General features: G+C 41.3%; 1 protein-coding gene across 2 annotated transcripts in view; it reads left to right on the top strand.

Moving 5' to 3' along the window:
* NBAS (NBAS subunit of NRZ tethering complex) overlaps positions 1–24,554 on the top strand; it is a 381,587-nt gene extending 357,033 nt beyond the window's left edge. For both annotated transcript variants that reach the window (XM_017526040.2, XM_017526057.2), the window contains 4 exons: positions 628–767; positions 4,384–4,522; positions 12,176–12,304; positions 24,144–24,554. In XM_017526040.2, coding sequence (XP_017381529.1) covers positions 628–767; positions 4,384–4,522; positions 12,176–12,304; positions 24,144–24,419 — 684 coding nt within the window. In that variant the 3' untranslated portion in view covers positions 24,420–24,554. The remainder of the gene's footprint in view (positions 1–627; positions 768–4,383; positions 4,523–12,175; positions 12,305–24,143) is intronic.
* The last annotated feature ends 1,367 nt before the right edge of the window (positions 24,555–25,921 follow it).

Genomic DNA, 25,921 nt, shown 5'->3' with positions numbered 1-25,921 from the left:
CTGCCTCAGTGTAAAAGAAAAACCATTTAGTTATTCAATGAAAGGACAAAGGGGTGTTTTGTATTTGGCAGAGACTACTTTTGCATTAGAAATGGAGGTATAAATAAAGGATATTTTATTCTGTTTTGATTTATAGCAAAAAAAAGTCTTATGACAGATATACTTTAGTAAAATCTTACATTTCAAATTAGAGACATTTTCTAGACAACATAAAAGTTTAGCAATTTTCTAATGAAAATTAGAATTTCATTTGGGATAATTTAAACTGTAAAAAATTCACCTAATGTTGAGGATGGTGAAACATTAAATTTCAAATAAAACAATTCAGTCTCTTAAAATATGTTAAATGCCAACAAGCCAGTTCTATGGACATCTACTTGTTTGAATTTATTTTGTTAAAGCTAATTAGAACCTTCCTCTGATTGTAGTTCTAAACAATTTTTAACATGATTATCTAAAATTGAGTAAGGCATAGAGCTTTTGAGGTGGTTGTTTTTCTGATGTTGTTGAATCTTAACACATTGTAAAAACTTTTCAAAAAAGTTTAATCAACATAAAGTAGAATTCTTCTATAGACCAATTCAGCCGCCTTTGCCACCAGCTTTAAATATGTGTTTCTTCTTCCAGGTAGACATAGCTGACATCGAGAATGAAGAGAACCGCTACTGTCTATTCATGGAGCTCCTGGAATCTAGCCACCATGAGGTTGAATTTCAGCACTTGGTTTTACTTTTACAAGCTTGGCCCCCTATGAAAAGTGAATATGTGTAAGTATTAAAATAAAGTTAGCCTAATTAGAGTTCTTTTATTTGGCCTTTAGCCCTAAAAACATAGCACCTTCAAAAGAGCCAATGAAAGTATAATTATATGTGTGTGTGTCATCAGTGTTTGCCTTTAGAGGAATTTTAAATTGTTTTTGAAATATTGCAGAGTCTTCTCGTTTCTCCTTGCCTCTGAACTCTAATATATTTTATTCAAAAGTATCAGACAATGCTTGATAATATCTGATTTATGATGTCAATGCAAACAATGTAGTTTCAGTATTTTCACGAGGAAATTTCTTGACTGTCTTAACACAGTGTACAGTGCCAAGTGGAGAATCCAAATGGAATAAATGAATAATTCCTACTTATTGAGAACACAACATCATGTGTAATTTACATATATTATCAGTCATTTACACAACGTACCTACAAGTAAAGGTGATGTTATCTGATTTTATTTGTGAAGGAATTGAGGCTCAGAAGTTAAACACCTTCAGGATTCACGCAGCTAATAAGTGGAGGAGACAGAATTCTAACCAACTGCTGGCCGCCTTCACAGCCTGTGTTGTTTCCTCTGTCACGCTGAGCTTGCAGCTGCCACCCATAGCTGCATGGGGTACTTAGCCAGTCCCTGTGCTATCAGCCACGTAACATACCCCTTTCCTCCGGAGGAAGTGGCCAGATTTCCTCTGAGCACATGGGCTGGCTGTCATGAGCTATGGCTTCTCACTGGCAAATGATATGAGCACCAGTGCCCTTCCTGCAAGTGCCTGTTTGCCCCAGACTGATCTTGTTCTCCCCATGCTCAGCTGACATACTCCGCCCTAGGCCAGTGAACATCTGAGGTTAAAGAAGGATGCTTTTCTGAAAATAAAGTCCTATATCCTGTGAGCAGTTAGGATTGCTAACAAATATCTGGAAAAGATTCCATGAGACTGTTAGGAATTTCCAAAGCAAACCAAGGAGAGTGGTGCTTTGGTTTTGTGGGTTCTTTTTTTTTGAGACTTAACTTTGCTCTTGTTGCCCAGGCTGGAGTGCAGTGGCACGATCTCAGCTCACCATACCCTCCACCTCCCAGGTTCAAGCTATTCTCCTGTCTCAGCCTCCTGAGTAGCTGGGATTACAGGTGCTCGCCACTACACCTGGCTTATTTTTAGTAGAGACAGGGTTTCACCATGTTGGCCAGACTTGTCTTGAACTCCTGAGCTCAGGTGATCTGCCCTCCTCAACCTCCCAAAGTGCTGGGATTACAGGCATGCGCCACCATGCCCGGCCTTTGTGGCACTTTTTTAACTAAGTGTTTTCAGAAAGAAAAGAAATGTTTCTTAGATCTCTACATCTTTGGCAGCGATGGCATGCTGACTTGTATTTAAGAACAGGTTCTGACCTTCACTATTTGAAATCCATAATGCAGGCTCTCACATCATAAACACCTTTAGTTCACAGTGCACTTGTGTTTGGTACCAGCGATCGTGGTGTGGGTGCCTCCACAGCTCAGGGTGCTTATTCAAAGCAGGGTCCTGGGTCCTTTGCTTAACTTGTGGAGTCCAGCTCTCCATACTGAGACCTGGAAATCTGCTTCTAAACAAATTCCTGGGTGATGCCCACTGATCAGATTGCCACTAATGCCATATGTTTGTAAGGAAATTAATTAGTAGAGTTGAATTGTAGATTTCTTCATACCCTCATTTCCCAGTTCAAAATATGACACCTCTAGTAGATTAACATTAATTTCCAGCTTCTCTTGCTTTTAGAACACTGACCATTTAAAATCATTCACTTATTCGCAAAAACCCAAATCAGCTTTACTTAAGACATTTATGGCATTTAAAACATTTACTGCGTTTGTAGACCAAAAGTCTTCATTTTTAAAGTTATATTCTTTTGTAGCCACATATGAAATGGAATTTGTAAATTGCTAACCTGAGTTTTATAAAACTCTTTATTAAATCATTAGAATCAGAACAAATCATTTCCCAGTCTGCTCACCCCCGCCCCTCCTGTCATTCATGTCTCCTCTACCTAAGAGATAAGCAGAGAGTAAGTCAGATATTCTGGAGAATATATGATGGGATACTTTACAAACAGGTTCTTAGAATTACTTTTGAATTTTTTTTTTCTTTTAGACAATCCAATTGGGTAAATAAATCACCAAAAATGGGGTGGGGGGTGGAGGAGAGGGAGGATAGTGTGACAGTGATGGCATGTTGCCCATCAACACAAAACGGTGACAACTTATCCACAAGACTGTAATTTTCGAGTACCACTTTGGTTTTTTAGCTTTAGTTCCTCGTAGGAAAATGCATGGAAAACATGCTAGGTATATGTTCTTAAGGAAGATTCATTGTTTTCATCCAGCATGTCACAGCTGGCTGGTAAAAAACATATCTTGATAATTTGTTATCCAAGCCTCGTTGCCCCATAGTTCACCATGCTGGTGAACCAGCATTTCTCCTACAGTGAGAAAAACTGTAGAGAAAAACCCAGGAGAGCTGAAGTCAGACTTTGCAAAAGGAGAAAACGGGGAAGTCCTTGAGTTTTGGAAGACTCCTCAGCACATCAGGCACTCTCACAGAACTGTGGGTACCTCGAAATAAGCAGTGTTCTTTGTCCTCACAGATTGTCAGTTTGAGCTGAGACACAAAGGCTTTGCCAAGGGCTTGATCCCTTGTTACTGTTGCACTTGAAATTCATCTCAGGGCCCAAGGAATAAAATTCCTTCAAGGGCAAGACCATCCCTGGTTGTTCAATGTCTAGAATGTAGTGCTGTGCTAATGAACCAAGAGACTCTTAATAAATAGTAATTGTTTCTTAATGTAGGTAAAATCAGTACCCTGCTGCTGGGGCCATGAAATGAATTTACCACCAACTTGTCAATAGAAATGTAAATTGTGATGTTTCTATGAAACACAGGGTAGTGGCAGTCAGACGAGGGAAAGAAAAGCAAACGTTTGTATGCTTTTGTTTCTAATACAAGGAAACAACGTGAAGCCCAAAATATGATGCTGCTTGTCTGTGGCTTCCTCAAGCTGTGCTCCCCAGCTGACCTCTGCTATGCAGGACCCTGATGGTAACTTAATCCTGCTCTGACCCCGTTATGATAACAATTACAATAATAATAATGTCAACAAGAGGCAGTATTTATGTAGTAAATAGTCATGTGTGCTTGCTATTAACACTGATTTTCACAGTTACACACATCATTCATTGAAGCAACTATTCAAGGAAGAAGAAAAGACATTACATAGCTTTGCACAGTGAAAAAACTGAGGCCCACAAGGGTGACTTCCCCAGAACCATACAGCTAGGCAAAAGTATTCAGTAACTTCGCTGAGGACCCAAGTAGCCACAGTTTGAGCCCGTGTCTGTCTGGCTGCAAAGCCTGTGCTGTTTCAGTGCCACTCACTACCTCTGTGCTGCTGGCCTGCTTGCTGATGCCACAGGGAGCTGTTTTTTCTCCTTAAGGTGTTTTCTTTTCTGCAAGGTTGACTTGAAGCATCAGTCACCTAGATTTTGATTGTAATTTACCATAAGCGTGTCACTTCTGTTTTAAAATTTATCACAATTATGATTGCTTTAGTCATTTCCAATGCCTTGTATTTTTCTCCATAAACACTAGCATAACCGATAATCCATGGGTGAGACTGGCTACCATGATGCTAACCAGATGTACAATGGAGAACAAGGAAGGATTGGGGACTGAAATTTTGAAAATGTGTCGCTCTTTGTATAACACCAAGCAGATGCTGCCTGCAGAGGTGAGTGGATATTTTGAGTGCTTTCCTGAGGAGTAGCCCTTTCCTTATCAGAACTCTTTATTATAAGCAATCCTGGTGACTGGACTTGGGAACATTTAACTTAAGTAATTACTGGTAAAGGCCATAATTTCTAATGGATCAGATGAAGAAAAGCAATGCTGAAAGGATGCTTTGAGGCTGCATTCTTTTTGTGGGAGCTCGGGACCAGTGCTTACTGTACAAGTCCTGGAGTATAACCCAGTTTTCAGTTTCTTCTAGGTGTTCTTTTTTGTCAAACTCAAGTTTATGTTCCAAGTGGCCATGGTAGTTCGTGCACTATGTGTCTGAACCAGGCCAGTTGGTAAAGTAGTAGTAAACTTGAACACGCTTCTCAGCAGGTAACCAGCCACTCTGAATTTTACATCCTTTTTGACATCATTATAATGAGATTACATAATCACAATATTTTATTCTTTGCAAAGCATGGTCAAAACTCAGGCAGCCCCTTTTTGACCTTTGTTCTCTATTTGATCCCATGGTTTGACTGTCACAGGGGTATTTATCATATGTATATATACACACAGACACATAAACGTATATGTATACCCCACACAAGTGTGTGTGTGTGTGTGTGTGTGTGTGTGTGTGTGTGTGTGGAGAGAAAGAGGGAGAACATTCTGAAGTAAGCATATACTAATTTCAGCTCCCTGTTTGGATCCCACCTCAGCAGTACATTGTTTGAATAATTTATATGTCTTAAATTTAAGCATTTGGATAATGGCATTAAATTGATTTTGCATTGCTACTACATAGGAGATAAACTTGAAAATAAATTTGTAAATATGATCCTTGAAGCATTATTGTAATCACTCAAGGAAAATATTCTCATGAACACACATTTAATGAATTGTTTTCTGAATGAGGGCTTGAATATGTTTTTTTATTGAATTTTAAAATATTTTATCTATTTAAAAAAGCCTTCCAACTACCAGAATGACACAATTATTCTACAAAATAAAGTACCAGCACTGAAATTACCTCCCCTTACTCTAGTAGAGGGTGATTTGGGCTATGGACTAAGGTCTGCTTGTATCAGCTACTTATGAACCCATGATCTGCTCTGCTACATTGTGGGCACCTGGAGAGGCGAAACCATGGCTGTATCATGTCTATGTTACCCAGGGCAGGATTCAGCCCACTGCCTAGTATGGGGACTCAGTGCACTCCATTATCCCCACCAAGGTAAGCAGCATGTAATTAACATGAGATTCACCTTTGCCGGAATATAAGCTAAGATAAAGCATTGTTAGATGAGGACCAAAGACCAGCAGTGTTTTACTGTCAGTTCTGTCAAATCTAGGTTGGGAAAGCATTGTTTAAGGTCTCCTGTTACTACCTAACATGGGTGGTGATGGTGATAATGAACATTTGCCAGCACTCTTGGGCTTTCATTTATAGTGCCTTCTTTAACCTTCACCAGCTACTGTAAGGAGATTCATTTATCTCCATTTGACAGCTGATGGATTGGAGGGTTTGAGGTCAGGTTCTTGCTCCTGCTTCCTCAGGCAGTGAATGGTGGATCTGATCTTCAAATCAACTCTCTGTGCTTGAAAGCTTGAAAAAGGAATCCTTCCAGAGGAGCCATTCCTACGACAGCTGGGATAAATATGAACATTGANAAGGAAGAACCGATCAAAGTGTTACACCTTGTATACACTTTGTATACAAGATATACACGTGCCGAAACACTATGTATTGTGAGGAGATAAGTGTTCTTGTCAGTTTTTCCTTTTCAATACTTCCTTCAAGAATGGCCTATAGAATTTAGCATCTAGATGATCAGTGTTTATTAAGACATAAGGTTGTTAGGATCTCTGTCGTTGTCTAAAGAAGTTGATTTGGTCTTTAAAACATCCTTGTTGGTTTGGTTTTACTATAACTTTTGCAAGGTGAGGAATGTAAATTCGCTATGACATGCACACGGCATCCCTGACCCTGACATCATCTCACCAGCTGGTTAATCAGGTCTCAGTAACAGTTATGTATATTGGGGGGTCCCCAAACCCCAGGCCGAGGACCGATATCAGTCCATGGCCTGTTAGGTACCAGACTGCACTGCAAGCGGTGAGTGGCTGGCGATGAGCGAAGCTTCGTCTGTATTTACAGCTGCTCCCATCACTTGCATTACCGTCTAAGCTCCACCTACTGTCGTATCAGTGGTGACATTAGATTCTCATAGGAGCACAAACTCTATTGTGAACTGCACATGTGAGGGATTTAGGTTGTGCACTCCTTACGAGAATCTAATGCCTGATGATTTGTCACTGTCTCCCATCACCCCTCCATGGGACCATCTAGTTGCAGGAAAACAAGCTCAGGGTTCCCACTGATTCTATATTATGGTGAGTTGTATAATTATTTTGTTATGTGTTACAATGTAATAATAATAGAAATAAAGTGCACAATAAATGTCATGTGCTTGAATCATATTAAAACTGTCCCCACCCCAAGTCTGTGGAAAAATTTTCTTCCACAAAACTAGTCCCTGGTGCCAAAACAGCCTACAGGGACCACTTGTTGTGTATTATCTTTTAGCCGCCTGGGAATAGGTAATAGACATATCTGTCTACAGCAGTAGTATTCTCATCAACATTCCATTTAAATTTTACGTACATAGAAGAAAAGCGCGTTCTTTTTATTGATGAATGTGTAAGAAGCTGTGCTTTCTGTTTCCTATCAGAAAATGACTTGGTGGTTAAATGAAAAGTTCTGGTTTAGCTGTGATGATTCAGCTCCACAATAAGCTTCTACAGCCAGGGGTTGGTACTTTGACGAATAGAGTAATACATTCAGTTTCTTTGTAGTGGTCTCATTTGATCTCAGAATCATCTGGTTGATGTTGCCAAGTGTTTTTAAGAGATCAGAAAAGATAGCACAGCACCTAAAGCACACATCTATTAGAGCACTCTTCATACCACACCATGGAAAGGGATTTCCTGCCTCTCCACTTCATTAGAACTGGGAGCCCCTTAAGGGCAGGGAACATCATACATAGAACAGAAAGAGCTCTAATAATGCCGGAAGCTGTGTTGTTCCTCTTCCAAACTGGGCCACATCCGTGTGAACAGGAGAAAATCACCAAACTCTCTGCATCTTTGTTTTCTGGTCTGTGAAAGAAGAGGTTAAACTGGATGGGAGAACACTAGTTCTGTCTATTCTGTAAGGAGAATGAGCTGAGGCTCTCTGTGTATTGCCTCACCCATAGCATTGTAGCACGTAATTCACTTCCTTTCATAAATCTGTAATTCTCTTAGTTTGAGAGAGGAGGGACTGGGTCAAACCCCGTTGCAAAGTAGGTCATTATCATGTCTCTGTTTAGTTTGATGAAACAAAAGATAATCATTTAAGGAGTTCTCTTGTCACAGTGACTTTCCTTCATTTTCCTTAAACCACTTCAGTTTCTGTCTCTCAATGGGGCACATTCATTGATGATTTTTTTTCCTGAGGATGCTGTGATTAGAGGCAATTTGCAAATGGTATGTACTGTTTTTACCTGATGGCTAAATGTGCTCAAATGTGAATTAAAAGTGTTACAGAAGAAGAAACATTACTATTAAAAAGTGGCAGCATCTTGTTAAGTTTATTTTACTACATTTGGAAGTTGAAGAGTTTCGTTCAGAGGTCTACAATGTTTTGTGTCACTGTAGTGGTAAAACTATGTTACTTATGTTTTTTTCCTAAATTCAGTACCCTTTGGTTGCCCTACTTCATGATTTAGGAGACGTGTGTGCCTAATTGTTTATGTCAGGGTACTTAAGAATACTCATCTTTCTTTCATCTCCATTTCCTGTTTTTCACTAAGCTCCCATACTTAAAGACTTTTAAAAAAATTCGTGACTTCCTAGAATGCCTTTGTAACTGCCTGCTGTTGCTCCTGGGACGTGCTTACTTACGGCCATGATGGTTTTCCTGATAGAAAGTATCATCAACAGGATGAGTGACTTTATCACAGGTCCCATGTCCCACAATCTCAAAAGCTATGTATCCTTCTCAGCTTGTATCTGTGGTAGTATATGAAGCATTCTCAAGAGTTGGGGTAGGTAGAATAAAAAACTAGCATAAAGCAGTTTATTGGCATTTATAGTTTTAAAATTCCAAGGTTCAGCTATTTGTGACTGACCCTGAAGGTCCATGATTTCGCTGAGGTGCAGCTTGAATTAGTCACCGATGCTCTGGGTCTATTGTGTGGAATTAAGTCACCCAGCTCGTGCGTGGGCCTTAATAATTTCCAGCTTCTAAATCTCAATGTGATTGTTCTCTATCAGGGTTGAGCCACTTTTGATAATGTCAAGAGCTTGATTGTTAGAATCAGACACGTTATGCAATAACACTCAAATTATTTAACCTTTTTACCTCCGCTTTCCCAATGTGATTAGTAGGGCTAAGATCACACCCTTCTCAAAGGATTTGAGGAGAAATTAAATGAGATGATGCACATTAAAACAAAGTATGTAGCAAATCCATGATGTTCAGCTCGGAGCAGCTGCCTTGCTAGGTAGAGATCTTAGACAAGGAGTATGGTGAGAGCCCTGGAGGTCAGACAGCAGGCCCTGCACAACTTCAGAGGCTCTGGAGGACTCAAAACCAAAGCTGCTACAGTGCCCAGTTGGTCCAGGTGCAGTGCATGGAGGCCAGTGTGGAGGCCCAGCTGGCCAAGATCGTGATCAGCTTGGGGCCACAGGAGCAGCAGTGCCAGGGTCTCTGGACATCCAGGCAGCAGCGATGGGAGCTCAGCCTGTTCTAGGCCTGCTGGAGGGCAAGGACTACAAGCTGCCTTGCAGCCCCCATGCAATGCCCAGGGCATGTAGTAAGCCGCTCGGTCTCTGCGTCACCAATCCCTGCACACCTTGTACCCCTAGTTCCTGCTGTAGGCCCTGCAACACTTTTTGATGCTAGATGCTCCAGGGACAGTAGGAGAATTATGTGAGGACAGAAGGTGTGTTGGTGAACTGGTCCTGCTTCTCTCATGACTGTCAGGCCACGGGAACAGTGCCCCAGTGTATCTTCATAACTCCTAGTCCACAGGGAGAACAAACACCTGGTTTTGTGGTCTGGCTCTAAGCCTGGGCCCGCCTAATCCTCTCCATCCAAGGCCTCTCTTGTTCTGTGTCCTGATGGTCTGACAGCTTTGAACTGCATGTCAAATGAGGTGTTTTGTGGTTTTCTCTGCCGCTTCGACCTTTCTTGTGGTTCCTCAAATCCCTTTGTAAATCTCTTAATAAACTTCCTCTTGCAACACAGGGGGAAAATAGCGAACAAACATAGTAGAGGATTTAGCACTTAAAGACAGAGTAAGTACTTGGCCAATAACTGGATGCTAAGAGATGAAAAGTAGTCAGTAGCTCACCTAAAGTGGATTCCTCCATTCTTGGATGTCCTTGCCTCACTGTGTGCCATTTATCCATTATGCTTGTTCAGAGGGGCACACAGGTTATTCTATACAATTTGTCATGAAAGCCAAGGTCAGCCAAGTGTTATACTTAGTCTAAATATCATAAATCACTGAGAAATACTTGTTTACTCATCACTGATAACTTATTGAGTGAGCAAGTGTGTATTCAGAGGGGGAGTTATATACAAGGAGTTTTGGGAATGGCATGTACCAAGCAAGTTGAGAATACAGAGAAGGGACAATATTCTTGCCCACAAGCAAGGCAGGTAGACCAATGAATGACTACCAGAATACAAGGTAAAAGATAAGGAAGGAAATATTTATACAGTACAGTTAGAACATAGAGTGCTAACCTGCGACATTCCAAGGTGCTTTTGCAAAGGAAGTACGGTGTTTCTGTGCATTTAAAAACTGAGACTTAAAGAGCAAGTACGGGATTAATCAGACAGAGAAGAGCAAAGGTTACACTATATGCAAACACCTGGAGATGTGAGAGAGTCCAGCACCCAGCAGCCACACTGCCTAATATGGTAGCCACTGGCCCCATGTGGCTTACTAAAATTAAAACCTTTAAGTAAAATTAAAAATGCAGTTCCTTGATTGCACCAGCCCCACCTCAAATGTAGCTTGTGCCTTGTGGCTATGGTATTGGGCAGTGCAGATGCAGAATGTGTGGGTTGTGTCAGAAGGGGCCCCGCACAGCACTCTGTGTGGGATACACAGGTGGAGAGCGTGCTGTGACCTGAGAGGCGGAGGGGAGCACAGGACGTGGCCAGCCAGGCCAGACTGTCATCCTCAGGAGCTTGTTTCATGTTCCCAAATATCTTCTGCAGGTTTTGAAATCACAGGTGATAAGTCTGCATTTCTCTTTGGCACAGACTGCGCTGTGTCATGTGTTCTTGAAGGCACACTTAGTACTTTTTTGAATTAGAATTCTCAATGTTTGAAGAATATATTTTACAAACTGCTACCCTGCTGCTTCTGATCATTGTCTCACAGGTTTGTGTAGCTCAGCCTTCTACTCTGAAATGTGAGGGCCTTGCTGATTTCAAGAAGAGACGTGCTGGGTGAAAGCTAAAAAACTATAATGAGCAGAATTCCAAAGAGAACTTTATCCTGAGCTTTAAATAGGAGCTTATTTGCATCTCTTACTTTATTGATGCTCTATAATAACATAAAGCAATTTTGAAAATATAGTAAATTTGAGTTTTTCTTTCTGATCTGCTGTCTGAATGGCACAGGAGAAAAATCAGTCCCATGGAGGCCAATGATTGTCAGTTCTTTAGAGCAGCCCTTGCTTTATTGTAATAGAGTCATTCATTGTCTGGTTTTTGGACCAAAGTGTTCCTCTTCTTTATGTTACAGCTAAAGTCAGGACCCAAATGGTAACACAGCTCAGCAGGGCAAAACAGCTTGCAAATCTTATTCTTATTCTTTTTTGCTTTTGTTGTAAAGGATTATTTGCTGCCCTATATGAAAGCCTGCTCTGTGATGACAGCTTCAGTTAGTAAAATAAAGGGCTGAGAATAAAATTCAGATACATCTGTGGAGATCCAAACACATTTTCATTTTTCTGTAACACAGTTTTCGTGAAGATAGACTGTCTTATGTATATTAAGGAGTTAGTTCATTTTGACATTAGAATGATAGACACATTTTAAAATATTTTATTGACCGATTTCCTTTGTTTCAGTGGATGACAACTAGAGGTCGTTAACAATATTAACAATTGATAATACTTTTTATTATTATTAACCCTCTATGCTGAACATTGTATGCTGTATTCATCAATACAAACTCTCACACACAAAAACAAAAACCACAAACGAGCTATAAATACATACATTTTACTTATGAGGAAACTAGGGCTGTCAGAGTTTAGGAAAGTAAATTATACCAGTATATCTGTACAATGAGTATTACAAAGCCATTAAAAAAGTGTTGTAGGTGAATATCTGACAACTTGGAAATCTGAACACAATTTACTGTGAACCAAGGGAAGTGGGTTCCAAACCCCATATTCAGTATATTCAGTGCGGTCTCATGTGGCGTTACCTATGCACGCACGCACGCACGCACGCACGCACGCACGCACGCACGCACGCACGCACATACGTACGCACGCACGCACGTGCGCTGCCGTAGAAAAGGGTGGAATGATCTAGCCAGAACGGTACTGGTGAGACCTGGGGCTTTCGCTCACCCCTGCTCTGTGGTTTCAGGGTGTGAAGGAGCTGTGTCTGCTGCTGCTTAACCAGTCCCTCCTGCTTCCGTCTCTGAAACTTCTTCTCGAGAGCAGAGATGAGTGTCTGCACGGCATGGCACTGGAGCACATCGCGGCTGTCACTACGGTAGGCCCAGTTGAATTTACTTTCTTTTTCGTGTTTCAAAGGAACTAATTGGCACTTTAATAACACCATGGTTGATGGAAGACTGCTCTATCTACAATATTCTCTGACCACGGTAGTGGTTCCTGTTTTGTCCCAGCAGCGTATGTTTATTTTACAACCATTTACTAAGCTCTTCCCATGAACCAGACTCGGTGTTTTGGTGCAGAGAATACAAAATCCAAATAAAAAGACAGTTTTCTAGAGAACCATGATGTTAGCCTCCTTAGGAAGAGCAAAGAGGTCATGAACTAGCAGTCCTCTTGCTATTTGAAATTTGGGTCTAGGGAACTCCCATCATTACACAGATTTTCCATCTGTGGATGTGTGTGTTTGGTTATCCCCTAATTAAAGGTACGACAGTGGTTTTAAGTAGTGTTTACTGGCACCATCTGAAATCTCAAACTCTATTTCCTCTGGCAACCTAAACCACCCCAGCAGCTTCTCGTCTTGAAGAATAACGTACTGGAGTCACGTTGAGATTTCTCCCTCAAGGCTGGTTGTCTTGTTATTATGATTAGGAAGAAACTTTCTCTTCTCATTTAAAATTTTCCACTTTAGGATTAGATAGCTTAGATTGTGTTTTAACACTCATGTTGTATGATCTTTACTGAAGCCCTTTTGTATGGAGATCACTCTCTCATTAGAAGTGTATGTGCGTCTGTTTGAGTATACACACTATACACATATACATACTTGCACACATACATAATTTTATATTGTGTGTGTGTGTATATATATATATATATATATATTACATATATATATACACACACTATTTTTTAAACAAAAATTTGCCAGGATATCCTCTAGAGGCCGGAGAAGGAAGGAAAATCTAAAGCGGAGATAGATGCTTGCTACCCAAGACAGTAAAAAGGTTGATGAAAAGATATCATTGATACAAAGCTTTCTTAGTGAAAAAGGGTACAGAAAGGTAAATAGTTACAGAAAGCAGAATATAATTGTATTTGGAAGTAACCATTGTGAACAAAATGAGAAAATCAAATGCCTTTATTCATTTAGATATGTTTTTAAAATAATGTAAAAGCTCCTGCAAGGGTTTTGTGAATACCCTACCTGGTCACCAATAATTAATTGGAACAGAGGCCTCTTTGGGACCTTGACTAAAGTAGCAAATCAAGGGGACTTGTCTTTTGGTAGCCCTCCCACCTATGTGTGCTAAAATGAAAGTTGCATAACTTGGAGAATTTATGTGAAACAGAATTACAATGAGTTTTTTTCTTAGCCAGTTCTTTCTTGTAAATCCGAGAAACTGGGAAGAAGAGAAAACTTCTGCAAATTCTCAGTGCATTTTTTTCCCTCCCCACCCTCATACTCTGTGTTACGCATTCTCACAAAAATTTGCCAAGGGGCCTCTTTTAGAATAAAACAGTGATGTATTATACATTGCCTTTCCACATTCATCATACATGGAGCTCTCTTGATGTACTCCTGGATTCCATGGGCAAAGTGTATCAGTTTTCATTTTAAAGATTCTTTATCTCAAATACATCCATCAGAACTGCAACTAGAACAGGGGGTCCCTAACTGCTAACTAATCTTACCACCCAGACAACAGTACCTCCCCGCACATATGTACACAGTAACTATCAAAATAAGAAACTAAATGGTAACACTACAGTGCCCAAGTCCCTTTAATATGGCACTGATTTACTTCCGTAACACTTCAGTCTGCATGTTAGATGTGCTGCATGGTGCGAAGCCTGTGGTTTTGAAACTGCTCTGCAGACTGAGTAGTTTGCCTGTGGTTGTGATGATAGTGCACAAAACGTCTGTGCCCTTCGGATCCAAGAATCAAAGCCACAGGTATAAATTGCTGAGATGAGTCACTTGCCTACCATTCAGGTCCTTCCTTTTAGAAATTGAGTAATGAGACAACTGTGACTTCTCTGCACCAATTTGAATGCTCACATTGGGCTGGCCCATCTGTGCCATAAAAATGTGTCCCCCACAAAAATGCTAAGTGTCTTTGGACTTTTTGCATTTCCCAAAGAGCTAAGGTTTTACAGAGTTTTCCATTTAAAAATTGTTTTTTAGCTTTTTGAAATAATTTTAAATTCACGTTGCGTTGTAAGAGATAATATAACACGGTCTCGTATTTTTCACCCAGTTTCCCTCAGTGGTGACATCTTTCGTAACTGTAGTATATAGGTTGAACACCTGTAATCCAGAAGCCCAAAATGGCCCCAAATTCAACACTTTTTGAACACCAACATGACATTCAAATGAAATGCTCCTTAGAGCATTTCAAATTTCAGACTTCAGATTTTCAGATTAGGAATACTTAACAAGTAAATGTAATGCAAATATTCCAAAATCTGGAAAAACAAACAGACACTTCTGATCTCAAGCGTTTTGGATAAGAGATACTCGCCTGCAATATTATGACCTGGTTGTTGACATTGATAGAATCTGTAGACACTGTACAGAGTTTATGAGTTTGGCAGACAGTGTGTGTGTGTGTGTGTGTGTGTATGTCTGTCTGTCTGTCTGTCTGTCTCCATGTGACATTGTCACCTGTAACTTCGTGTGATTACTAACTGCAGTCAAGGTATGGGACACAAGGATCTCTCATGCTGTCCTTATAGCCACAACCACCTTCTTCCTCTCCACCTCCTGAACAACCCCTGGCAACTGCTAACCTGTTCTCCATATCTATAATTGTATCATTTAAAAATGCTACATAAATAAAATATGAAATCACTATAATTCATCATTGCTCTTCCAACGCCATTAAAGGGCTGTGTTTACACTTTTCTAAGGGAAGAGTTTGAGTGGGCGTTTTGGCAGCACTCATGTTTAGCCGTTTTCAAGTCATCCTTGGTATTGCGATGAAAACTGTTAAACCCCTTTTGTTGTTTTTATTTTGCTGTTCACCATGTCCATTAGCAGGGTGCTTGAGTTCATCAATAACTTCAGTTTTCCCCTTATTAGTTGTTGACAGTAGTTTTTATTGTCATTAAAAGAAAAATACCTGGCAAAGGCACTCCTCTGAGAGCAGTCTCTCCTGCCCCATGTGCAGATCTAAGTGGAAAAACACCCCCACTTGTTTGCTGATAGCAGATATTATTTTGCTGTTCATTGTAACATGCTGACAGTTTTATAGGTGTTTACAGTTAAAAGGATGATGCTTAAGTGCTGATGCCAGAGATAGCACTGGCTTTTCCTCCAGCAGTAGTACTCATTTCCTTCTCCAAGCTTTTCTGAAATTGCAGACCTCTGGTGCTTGTAACCTTTTATAAAGGGCCAACAGCCTCTTTCCTGGGCCAGAAATGGAAAGTCCTTCCTTGAGATTGTAGTGATGATGAATAATTAAAACCTTGCATGGTATAGACTTCTGGATTACCTTCTCCATCACTCTCAGTAAGATTGAGAGCTCACTTTCAAAACCTTATTCTAAGAAGGGTGATGCTCCTGATGTGTTTGACTCACATCTCTGGAGTATTCTCTATTTGGATGGAAGCCTCTTGACTTATTCATCAAAGTAAGCAGATACATATTGATAACTGTTTTGTATACTGAACATTACCGATTTGTAATGGCTCTTACTCTTCACTGCTCCCTCCTCTTTGGTACTGCTCAGTGCCTCTAGGGCATCCCTCATCCCAGGGGTTGTCCTGAGCTATGCTGTCTGTTAAAACAGTAATTCATGGGGTTATAAGAGTTTAGGTCCTCTAGCACCTAATTAAGGGTTTCACCTTGATGCCAATAATTACCATCTTTCAAATCGCATGTCTTTGCCAAGTACTATAAAAGGCACATTCTCTCTTTATCTTAATGATCCTATGAGAAGACATTATTTTGGTTTCACAGATGAAAACACTGAGGCTCACTCAGGGGTCACACAGCTAGTAAGAAGCCAGAGCTGAAATGTAAACCCCAGACCTAACATTCAAAGTCTATACTCAACCGTGCTTCTGCTTTCAATGTAAGTAGTAGGGCTTTATTACATTGGAAAAGGGTTATTTCTACAGAGGCCTGAAGTTGTTCAGAGCAGCTTGAGGCATATAATATTAGCTCTGCCAAAGGATAGAGCAGACCTAGTCCAGCAGCTCACCTAACTGTACTTCCTTTTGAAGCCCACTTGCTCCCTCAGGCTTCTGCTAAGCACTGCTGGGGGCTCTGTGCCATTTTGGGTGAGATCCTGACACGAGAGCACCTCTTAAATGAAACTTGCACCCCTTTATCTTAAACACATTGACCTTAGTCCTGCCCTGGGGATTTTCTCAGATTAGTAAAGTCCTCCTTCCAATGACAGCTCTTCACATATTTGATAAATGTGATTCCTGTCCCCTGTAATCTTGCCATGAAAGCACCAGAATCTTCCAGCATTATTTACAGTGGCCAGTGTCCAGGCTGGGGAGAGAATCATAAAGATTTTCAGAGAAGCATGTGTGAAATCGGCATATTTATACAAAACCAGGAAACCTTCCTGTCTTTGTTCCCTTTTAACTCTATGCAGGTTTCCAGCCAGGACCTCCCTAGTGAGTGTCTCTTCCACCTGTAGTGCTCCCTCAGTATTGCCTTCTCCTTGCCTAGCTCAGGTTTCACACACTTTCCCTCTTGCCTCTGTGGGCCATGATAGCAGGCATATTGAGTTAGGGTCCTAACAGCCTCATTTGGTGTCTTCGGAGTCCTTCTTTGGTGTTAATACTAATGTCAGTTGGTTTTTCTCTAAGTGTATCCACACCAGGTTAGGTTGAAGTGAGCGAAATGATTTCAGGAACCGAGTGAGGACTTGCCTTTACTCTTCCAGATACCAGTTGGTGCTGAACTGGCCTCTTTGAACAATCACTGTTCTTTGGGGTCTTTGAGTGCCAGGCTCTTTTGTCAAAATTGTGGGTATGTCTACTTATTTCGAACTATCATTTTAACCTGAGCATACTGAGATCTGATGTGCACCTCCTGTCAGTCATCCTTAGCCTGTGCTCGGTTTTCTTGGTAAAGGAATCTCTGCAACAGCATCTCCCAGAGATCTTAGCTGGATGAGTCCAGTGATAGGCAGCTCACTCTCCGGGTCAGCCTAGATTCCTAAACAGCAGGGGTGGTTAGTTAACTTACTTGGTATGAATAGACATATCAAGCACCCATGGGCACAGCCTGGCACTGTGTGTGAAGTGAGGAATAGGTAAGATGTTTGTAAAGATGAGATAAAATATTACTGTCACTGTGCTTAAAGGAATTATCTCACAGAGAGATTGACATGTGAAATAATAACACAGGAGTTAACCAATGTGGCAAGGAGGCGGGTATGGCGTGTGGAACTAGCCAGATTCAGAGCCCTCTTGGGTTTGGTCACAGAGGTAAAGAACTGTCAAGATTTTCAGAAAAGCATGTGTGAAACTGGCATAATTATACAAAACTAAGAAACAGAGGTGATCAAGCTTGGATTTTCAAAGATTTTCTCCCTCTTGTTGTTAGATTATGAACAGATGATTTGTCATAGTTTTGGTTTCAGAAGTAATATTAAGTGCCATGCCATTTAATATTCTATTAAACTGATGGTATGCTGAAAAAATGGAATCTGAATATCATATTCAACTAAATACGGAATATGTAAATTACAGGCATTTTTCCCAAGTATATACTTACGTTGTTCTTTTATTTTTCTACTCTTATGGTTGATATTTCTAATAACTTTTATTAGTAATAGTAATATGAGAACAGGACAAATATGTTTCCCTAAAGTAAACAGTGAAATGATATTAAATAATCATCTTTAAAGTAAATGAAATGAGGTCCTGCATGCATTATGCTTCTGGAATTTCAGCTTTCTTCATTATTGTAATTATTCTTAGCTTGGTATAGATCCATAGAAATCAAAGATTTTAAATCAGAAAAGGTTCATTACCTATTGTTGAAAGAGGAATTAAGCAGATAACATTATAATGGCTTGGAAGACAGCAGTGCTTTGTGCTTTAATAGATTTCTTTTCCAAGATCTGTAAAGTATCATTTATTCTCAAAAATTAATTGCTGACACACACAAAACAATCTCTGACAGAGATAGCAAGCATTTTACTCATCCTCTGATATATATAAGCCCTTCCCTTTCTGGAAAATCCTTTTTTCATGATTTGTTTGGCTGTATTAACATCAGCTGTTTACTGAACCTGGACTCTGCTCTGGCATTGTGCTGGGCACTTGAAAGCTTGTGTTATTCCCAGCCCTCACAGACAGTCTGTATTTCTGATGTGGAAACTGGAACTCAGAGAGATCGTCCTTAACAAGGTCATACCGCTGTTCAGTGACAGAACCAGGATTGAAAATGTGTCTCTAACCCAAAAGCCTGTCTTCTTTTCATAGCACCAGACTGTCTCTCGCTGTAATTTAAAGTTATTTGATCAGGGGAATTAAGTCAACTAATCCTCTGGACTCATCTCATATTTATTTCTCACATCCAAACTGCATCCAAAAATGACAGAATACATTTTCTTTCTAATGCCCTTTAAGCACCAGTCAACTCACTGACAGGGCTGTGTCATTTTCCATGATCATATACCAAAGTCAATTCCTGATCAATTTAAGAATTAAATATTGTTAAAAGTCAGAAAATATAACAAGAATATATATCAGTTCCTTTGAAGTATTGTAACCTCTGAAAGCTAAAGCAATAGAATAAGTCTTAAAGGAGTAGATCCTTTCCTGACAATATAAAAGTGTAAAACTTCTGTACAATAAAAAGTAACCGAAACAGAATTGTAAATAATAGGTTAGAATGTTCGTGATACCAAAAATCAGGGTTAAGATTTCAGTTATACAGAGAATCCTTCACATGTGAAAGAGTGGAAAGCTGTTATAACTCTCCTAAATGAGTGAATGATTGATTCTTCCCTAAACAAAAAATAAAAATGATAGGAAATTTATGGATAAATTCATTCTTGCAAATAAACAAAGTCAAATTAAAGCAACCTTGAGGTACCATTACCTGTCTCCTAAATCAGCAGATGATTCTTTTCTTTTCAAAATATTAACCTCTAAAGCTGAGAAGTTCATGACATGACACTGATGCTTTCCTACACTGTCACCACTGTAAGCTGACACAGTTGACATCGTTGTGTGGTTGTTCTTACATTCACGTTTAGAGCCAAAAGAATGTTTCAGATACTTTTCCTGATATATTAATTTGCACATATTACCCTACCAAAGTGCCACAGACTAAGTGACTTAAACAAGAGAAGTGTATCTTCCCACAGTTTTGGAGACCAGAAGTCTGATGTCAAGGTGTGAACAGGGTTGGTTTCTTCCGAGGCCTCTCTCCTTGACGTGTCTATGGCCCCCTTGTCACTCTGTCCTCACGTGGTTGACCCTTGCTTCATGTGCATGTCCTGTCTTCGCTTCTTAAGAGGACCCCAGTTATATTGGAGTCCATCCTAACGACCTCATTTTACCTTAATTTCCTCTTTAAAGTCCCTCTCTGTAAATACAGCCACATTGTGAGGTACTGGGGGTAAGGGCTTCAACATATGAATGTGTGCAGGGACACAGGTCGGTCCGTAGCACTCCAGTAATACCTCACCTGGTAACTTATCCTATGCAGATCATTTTGATGAAGAAGAAAGTGTGTGCATAAAAATCATTCATGATAGTGTTTCAGGACTATCAAACAATTTAAAATGGCTGAAATATTTATAGAAGTAAAATAACTTATAACAACTATTTTGCAGCCATTAAAATTTTTAAGACTAAAAACTATAAAAACAATTACAAAATTCTTAGCATATAATGAGAAAAGTCGAATACAAATGTCTTATGATTAACTGTGGGAAAAAATCTATGCACATGGACAGTACTCGAGAGGAAAGGAGGGTGAAATAATTCTCTTGTGGTGGTCCAGATACGGATGACATACAAATTAGCGCCATACAGCCTGAAGAGGCAGACCTCAGGTGTCCTGGGAGCATGGAGGAAGGAGGAATCGGCTTGGCCAAGAGAGTTAGAAAAATGTTAGCAAGAAGATGGCATGTCTTTTTCCAATTATTTCCACTTTTTTCTTTTTATTTCAAAAAGGAAAAGTAGGTTAGAATGAATAATGGGTGGTCAGAGAGTTCCAGGCTTCTGTGGTTGATAGTACTAGAGTTTTAGTACGTTTAGTACAAATTTTAGTTAAAGACAAGAAAAAACAAAGACAGCTTGAGGCTTAACAAATTCACCTAGCAACTCAGCAGTGTGGTGCAAATGTCACAGTGCCAGAGAGTGCTTTGGGACACTCGGCTGTGCTGATGGGTGATTCAGTCTGGCCTTGGCAGCCTGACACAGGGGCCTGGTATGTGGCAAGGAACATCTCGGCTGTCTGTGACCTGTTCCTTCTCTGAACCTTGGACTCTGCTTTAAAGTGTACCTGTTGGAATGGGTCGTTACAAAGGCCATCTCTTTCTTTATTCTTTTGTTCTCTATTTTGTTCCCAAATAGGCACAGAAAGCTTATCAATGCAGTGTTTCCCTTGCAGCTGACAAGTATGAAGTGTTCTCTGACCATTCTGTGTTTCTTACAAAGAGCCAGGCCCAGGTAGAGTGTCAGGGAAAGGAAATAAGATAAAGTCACCTACCCTGTTTTTCCAGCACTTGATTTTACGGGAAGCCAAACCCAAAATTCCTCCCAGCCTTTCCCTACTCACTGCCCAAGCTCAGTGCAGGTCAGCAAACCCAGACCCTTATCTTTCTTTAGGGAACCTCAGAGCGGGCCAGGGCCAAGGGGAAGCGCGCATTTATTTCCGTGTCTTTAGCCTTAGGCATTCTCAGCCAAGACGGCAAGCAGCAGGCTTTTGGAGAGAAGACAGCCTGCCCTGCCCTTCTGCACCTCTTACCCTCCATGCCAGGATGTGAGCAGCTTCTGAAAAGCTGAGTATATCCAGCCAGAAACACAGGAAGGATTTGGGTTGCACTGGATAGAAACACAAACTATGAAGGGAATGAGAGGAGCCCTGGCCGCAGGCGTTAACAGAACCCGTCCCTTCCTCAGGCTGGAAGAATCCATCACTCCCTCTCTAGGAGTCTTGTCAGCCTCCCAGAGGGAGGGTTAGTGAGTGAACTGGAAGAATAATAAAGATGTCTTAGCCTAGAAAACGTATTCAGGGCAACAAAGAAAGAATTGCCCTGCAGTGTTGAGATTCTGAGCCTTTTATCTATGTATCTTATCAAACGTGTGCCTGCAGCATCCTGGCACACACTCTGTTCTCTCCTGCTGGGTTAGGTCAGGGGATTCTTTGTTTTGAAGGATTTACCAAGATAACACATACAGTAACTCAGACGCCCTGTGTGTGTGCACGCATTAGCATGTGCATGCATGTGGGAGGAGGAAGCCACATAGACTAAAAGAATGTGAGCTTTGGAGTTATTCATTCACTTGGGTATTCATTCATTCCAAATCTGGCTTAGCTCCTAGCATGTGGCCACCCATTCTGGACATGGCGTTACAAGGGTGAACAGAAGAGACGAGATCTCAGCTTCATAGGAACTCGTGTTCTGGAGGGGAACAAACAAGTCAACTAGCCTGAGACATGGGCTTCCTGGCCACTCTGCCATGTAGCAACTGGGTGACACCTGACCTCACTGAACCTGCCTCTGTCAGAGGAGGCGAGAACTGTCTTGAAGGGATGTCTGAAAACTTAAAGGGCCTCTCAGGGTTCTGGCACGAAGAAACTGTGCTGCTGAGGAAGGAGCTCTGTGGGGCTGAGATCTTGTTTGCTAGGTATGAAGAGACAGGGAGAGAAGAGGGACGAAAAGAAGACATTCAGAACTCATAGGTAGCCCCAGCGAGAAGTCAGAGCTCCGTGCCCCTTCCAGCACAAAAGCAAGTCCTTTGAACCAGTGGCTTTTTCTGTCATCTAGCTCCTAAAAACAAAAACAAAGACAAATGGACTTCAGTCTAAGTGTCTTTTGGGTCAAAGGCGGGCTGTGTAAGTGTTCATGAAATGAGAGGCCAGAGAAAAGACGCTGAGGGTTTGCAGAGAGCTTCTTCTCTTCTAGAGTCTAGTTTTATTCAGTCTCTTTGTGAGATAGGGTCTTTATCCTGTACTTGTGTAGTTTACAAAAATGTGACAAAGCTTAATAATGTAGGTTCACTAAGCCGTTTAACAAATATTAATGAAATGGGGTGCTGAAATAGATAAATGATAAAACTTTTGTACCCTCAAGAATTTCCCAAATTACTACAAATTACATGCAAATTACTATCATGCTGGCTGGGCACGGTGGCTAATGTCTGTCATCCCAGCATTTTGGAAGACCGAGGCGGGTGGATCACCTGACGTCAGGAGTTCGAGACCAGCCTGACCAACATGGTGAACACCTGTCTCTAATAATTACAAAAAATTAGCCAGGCACGGTGGCATGCATCTGTAATCCCAGCTACTTGGGAGGCTGAGGCACGAGAATCGCTTGAACCTGGGAGGCGGAGGTTGCAGTGAGTTGAGATTGCACCACTGCACTCTAGCGTGGGCAACAAGAGTGAAACTTTGTCTAAATAAATAAATAAATCCAGCTTGGGCAACAAGACTGAAACTCCATCTCAAAAAATAAGTAAAATTACTGTCATACAACATGAAGTGGCAGATCTCAGGGCTGTTGAGAGTATGGAGGTCGGAGGAATCCCTGGCTGTACTCCCAAGCATTGTCCAAGAGAGTTAAAGAAAATGTCAGCAAGAAGATGGCATTGGAGCTGATACGCACATCGGGTTTTGAATGACCCCTATGGGTGGTAGGAAAGATTCACGCTATCTGCTAGTGGACAGGAGCTTTTATGCTCTTGCTTTAATTCTTGTAGTCAGTAGACACAGTTGACCTTCACATCTTCAGTAGCCTTTCTTCCTTGTCACAGAACATTCACGAAGAGTACATTGTGTACAATTGCATAATATAGGTGGTCTAAACATTAGTTAACTGGCTTTGACATTACTTCTGAGAGTCCTTCAATCCAAATTATTAAAAGTACACAATAACATTAAGAAAGGTCTGTCAGGGATCTGCCTTATGATACCCCAATGTAAGTGAGAAGCTCCGAATTTTGGCGATATGATCAGTGTGGACTTGATTCTTTACAAAAATATTGAAAATAATACATATATTTGGAAGACAAGACCAGGGAGAAGGATAGGGAATATGCAAACTGAAAGAACCTGTTAAACTATTTTTTTCAAAGTTGAGATCAGTACTGATTTTCCTAGAGGCTTGAGCAAGAACAGCTTAAAACCACACTGTTGGTGATCTTATTTGTACCAGTGGGCTTGAGGGACATACTCTTTTCTCAGTGGAGTACAAAACAGGTTCTCTTGTTCTGAAAAAAAAAAAAAAAAAAAAATTGTCATGTGTATTTATATTAAAGAAAGATACGGAGTTAAAGAATGTGGATCACGGTGAAAGTACAAATGAAACAGTAAATGTGATTGTTAAGAGCATAGGCTTTGAATTCAAGACTGACCCAAATTTATAATCTGGCTCTACAACACTGGCTACGATGTTAAGCAAAGTTCTCACACCTGTTTCCTTATCTCACCTGGGAGGTAAAAGTGCCAGTCCTGGGGTTGAGTCAGAAGGCCTTGGTGAAGTAATGCTTGTCCAATATCTGGAAGCTGTAGCGATTATTCCAGTGGGGTTCTTGGCATGGGATTGTTTCTTATGTTAAGTGGAGCCCACGTCTGTATCCCAGTCTGTGACCTACATGCTTTTAAACACAGGCCAAGCCATGAATGATGATGAAGGCAGCCCAGTGGAGAGTGAGGGGTCCGATGGGGAGGCAGGCAAAGCAGACACCCCCTCATGCTGTGCCTGTCTTATTTCTTAAAGGTGAATGATTCCAACTGTGACCAAGAACTTCTTTCCCTGCTCCTGGATGCCAAGCTACTGGTGAAGTGCGTCTCCACTCCCTTCTATCCGTGTATTGTTGACCACCTCTTGGCCGGCCTCCAGCAAGGGCGCTGGGATGCGGAGGAGCTGGGCAGACACCTGCGGGATGCCGGCCACGAAGCCGAAGCCGGGTCGCTCCTTCTGGCCATGAGGGGGACTCACCAGTCCTTGAGAACTTTCAGCACGGCCCTCCGTGCAGCGCAGCACTGGGTGTGAGGGCCGCCTGTAGCCCTGCTCTTTGGTCGGAAAAGCATCTGCAGTTGAATGCTGTTCCCAGAAGCAACATGTGTACCTGCCGATTGTTCTCCGTGGTTCCAGCAAATTGCAAATAAAACTGTATGGAAACGATGAGCAAGCTGCCGCTTTTTTAAACTTTTTTTTTCTTTCTTGTACTGACTGGTGAACATACTTTCTTATTGACTGAGAAACTCTTCCCTGCCAATCCACCTTTTCTTTCGACCTGCCTTTTCTGGAGAGAATTCAGTTAATAATGTGTCCACAGCTGTGGTTCAGCAGTTGGATGTGGTGGTGGATGGGATGGCATCAGAAAGGGAGTAAGTGTGCTGAAGGACTGTGACGGGCGCCTTGGGCGGAGGGAGCACGGACCTGGAGTCAAGTCTCAGATTAGTTAAATGAACCCAGGCAAATTCTTCCACCTCTTTGAACCTCGATCTATTATGTATAAAAATAAGGGTGGTGTTATTTGTCTCATAACGTTGATGAGTATTATGTGAGGTTATGTGTGTGAGGCTCTATCAGACATACATAGGAGCTGAAGAAATCCTAACTCTCTCTCCTGCTCACTGGTGTCACAGTATATGAATTATGACCTTAAGGGCATAGCCAGATGATCAGGACCAATACATGATAGCTGCTGTCTGATTAGAGGCTGTCACAACTTATGACGTCAACATGTTCAGGTTGACACATTTCATGTCCGAAAACCTACATAGACAGGCAGGTGGAGTAATAGAGCCAGCAGGCATAGTTAACACAGGTGGGATTGGCATCTTAGGGTTTACTGATTTGCATGCAGCCAATCATAGCAAGGGTGTGAAGAGCAACACCCTTAGGAAAGCCTCTTACACAACGGGCGTTCTCTGCGATGGAGGACAAGGGTCCCAGGGCATAGCTTGCTGGCATCTGCTGCCACCACAGAGGTATGTGCTTGATGGTGGAGGCTCTAGACTTCACACCCCTGAGACACATACCCGATCCAAGCCACAGCAGCAGCCGAGGTGCAGCGGAGGGGGAGAGCATCCATACCTACACGGTGACTAGGTGGTGGTTGGAGGCATCTGTCTACACTAAGCCATGCTGGTCTTTTACTTCTGCCCCACAGAAATAATTTGGAGAGAAGGAGAGTGGCTGTGTGTTAATATGAAGATTTAGTCTAGGCAGATGAGATATTACATCATTGTTACAGGGAATAATTTGCACAAGTTTAAGTCATGTGAAAAGGCTACCTCTAATCAATTTCTGCATTGCTCTGTCAAAGCCAGCATCTCTGATCAATTTCTGCATTGTTCTGTCAAAGCCAGCAGGCTGAAAGTAACAGGGCTCCGTAGGGGGTCTTTAGCATGTAGTGTATTGGCAGCCTCATCTCCACACCTCCCCCTGCCCACCCCACTCCCACCAGTGCCCTACACACAGCTGGTTGGGTTCCCCATCTATTTAAGAATAACACTGCTTCACCTTACAGTTTATCATCACCATCA

The sequence above is a fragment of the Cebus imitator genome, unplaced genomic scaffold (genome assembly GCF_001604975.1).
Source record: "Cebus imitator isolate Cc_AM_T3 unplaced genomic scaffold, Cebus_imitator-1.0 Scaffold1, whole genome shotgun sequence".
Taxonomy (NCBI): domain Eukaryota; kingdom Metazoa; phylum Chordata; class Mammalia; order Primates; family Cebidae; genus Cebus; species Cebus imitator.
Note: the sequence above shows the minus strand (reverse complement) of the source record. Positions and strands in the feature narration are given on the sequence as shown.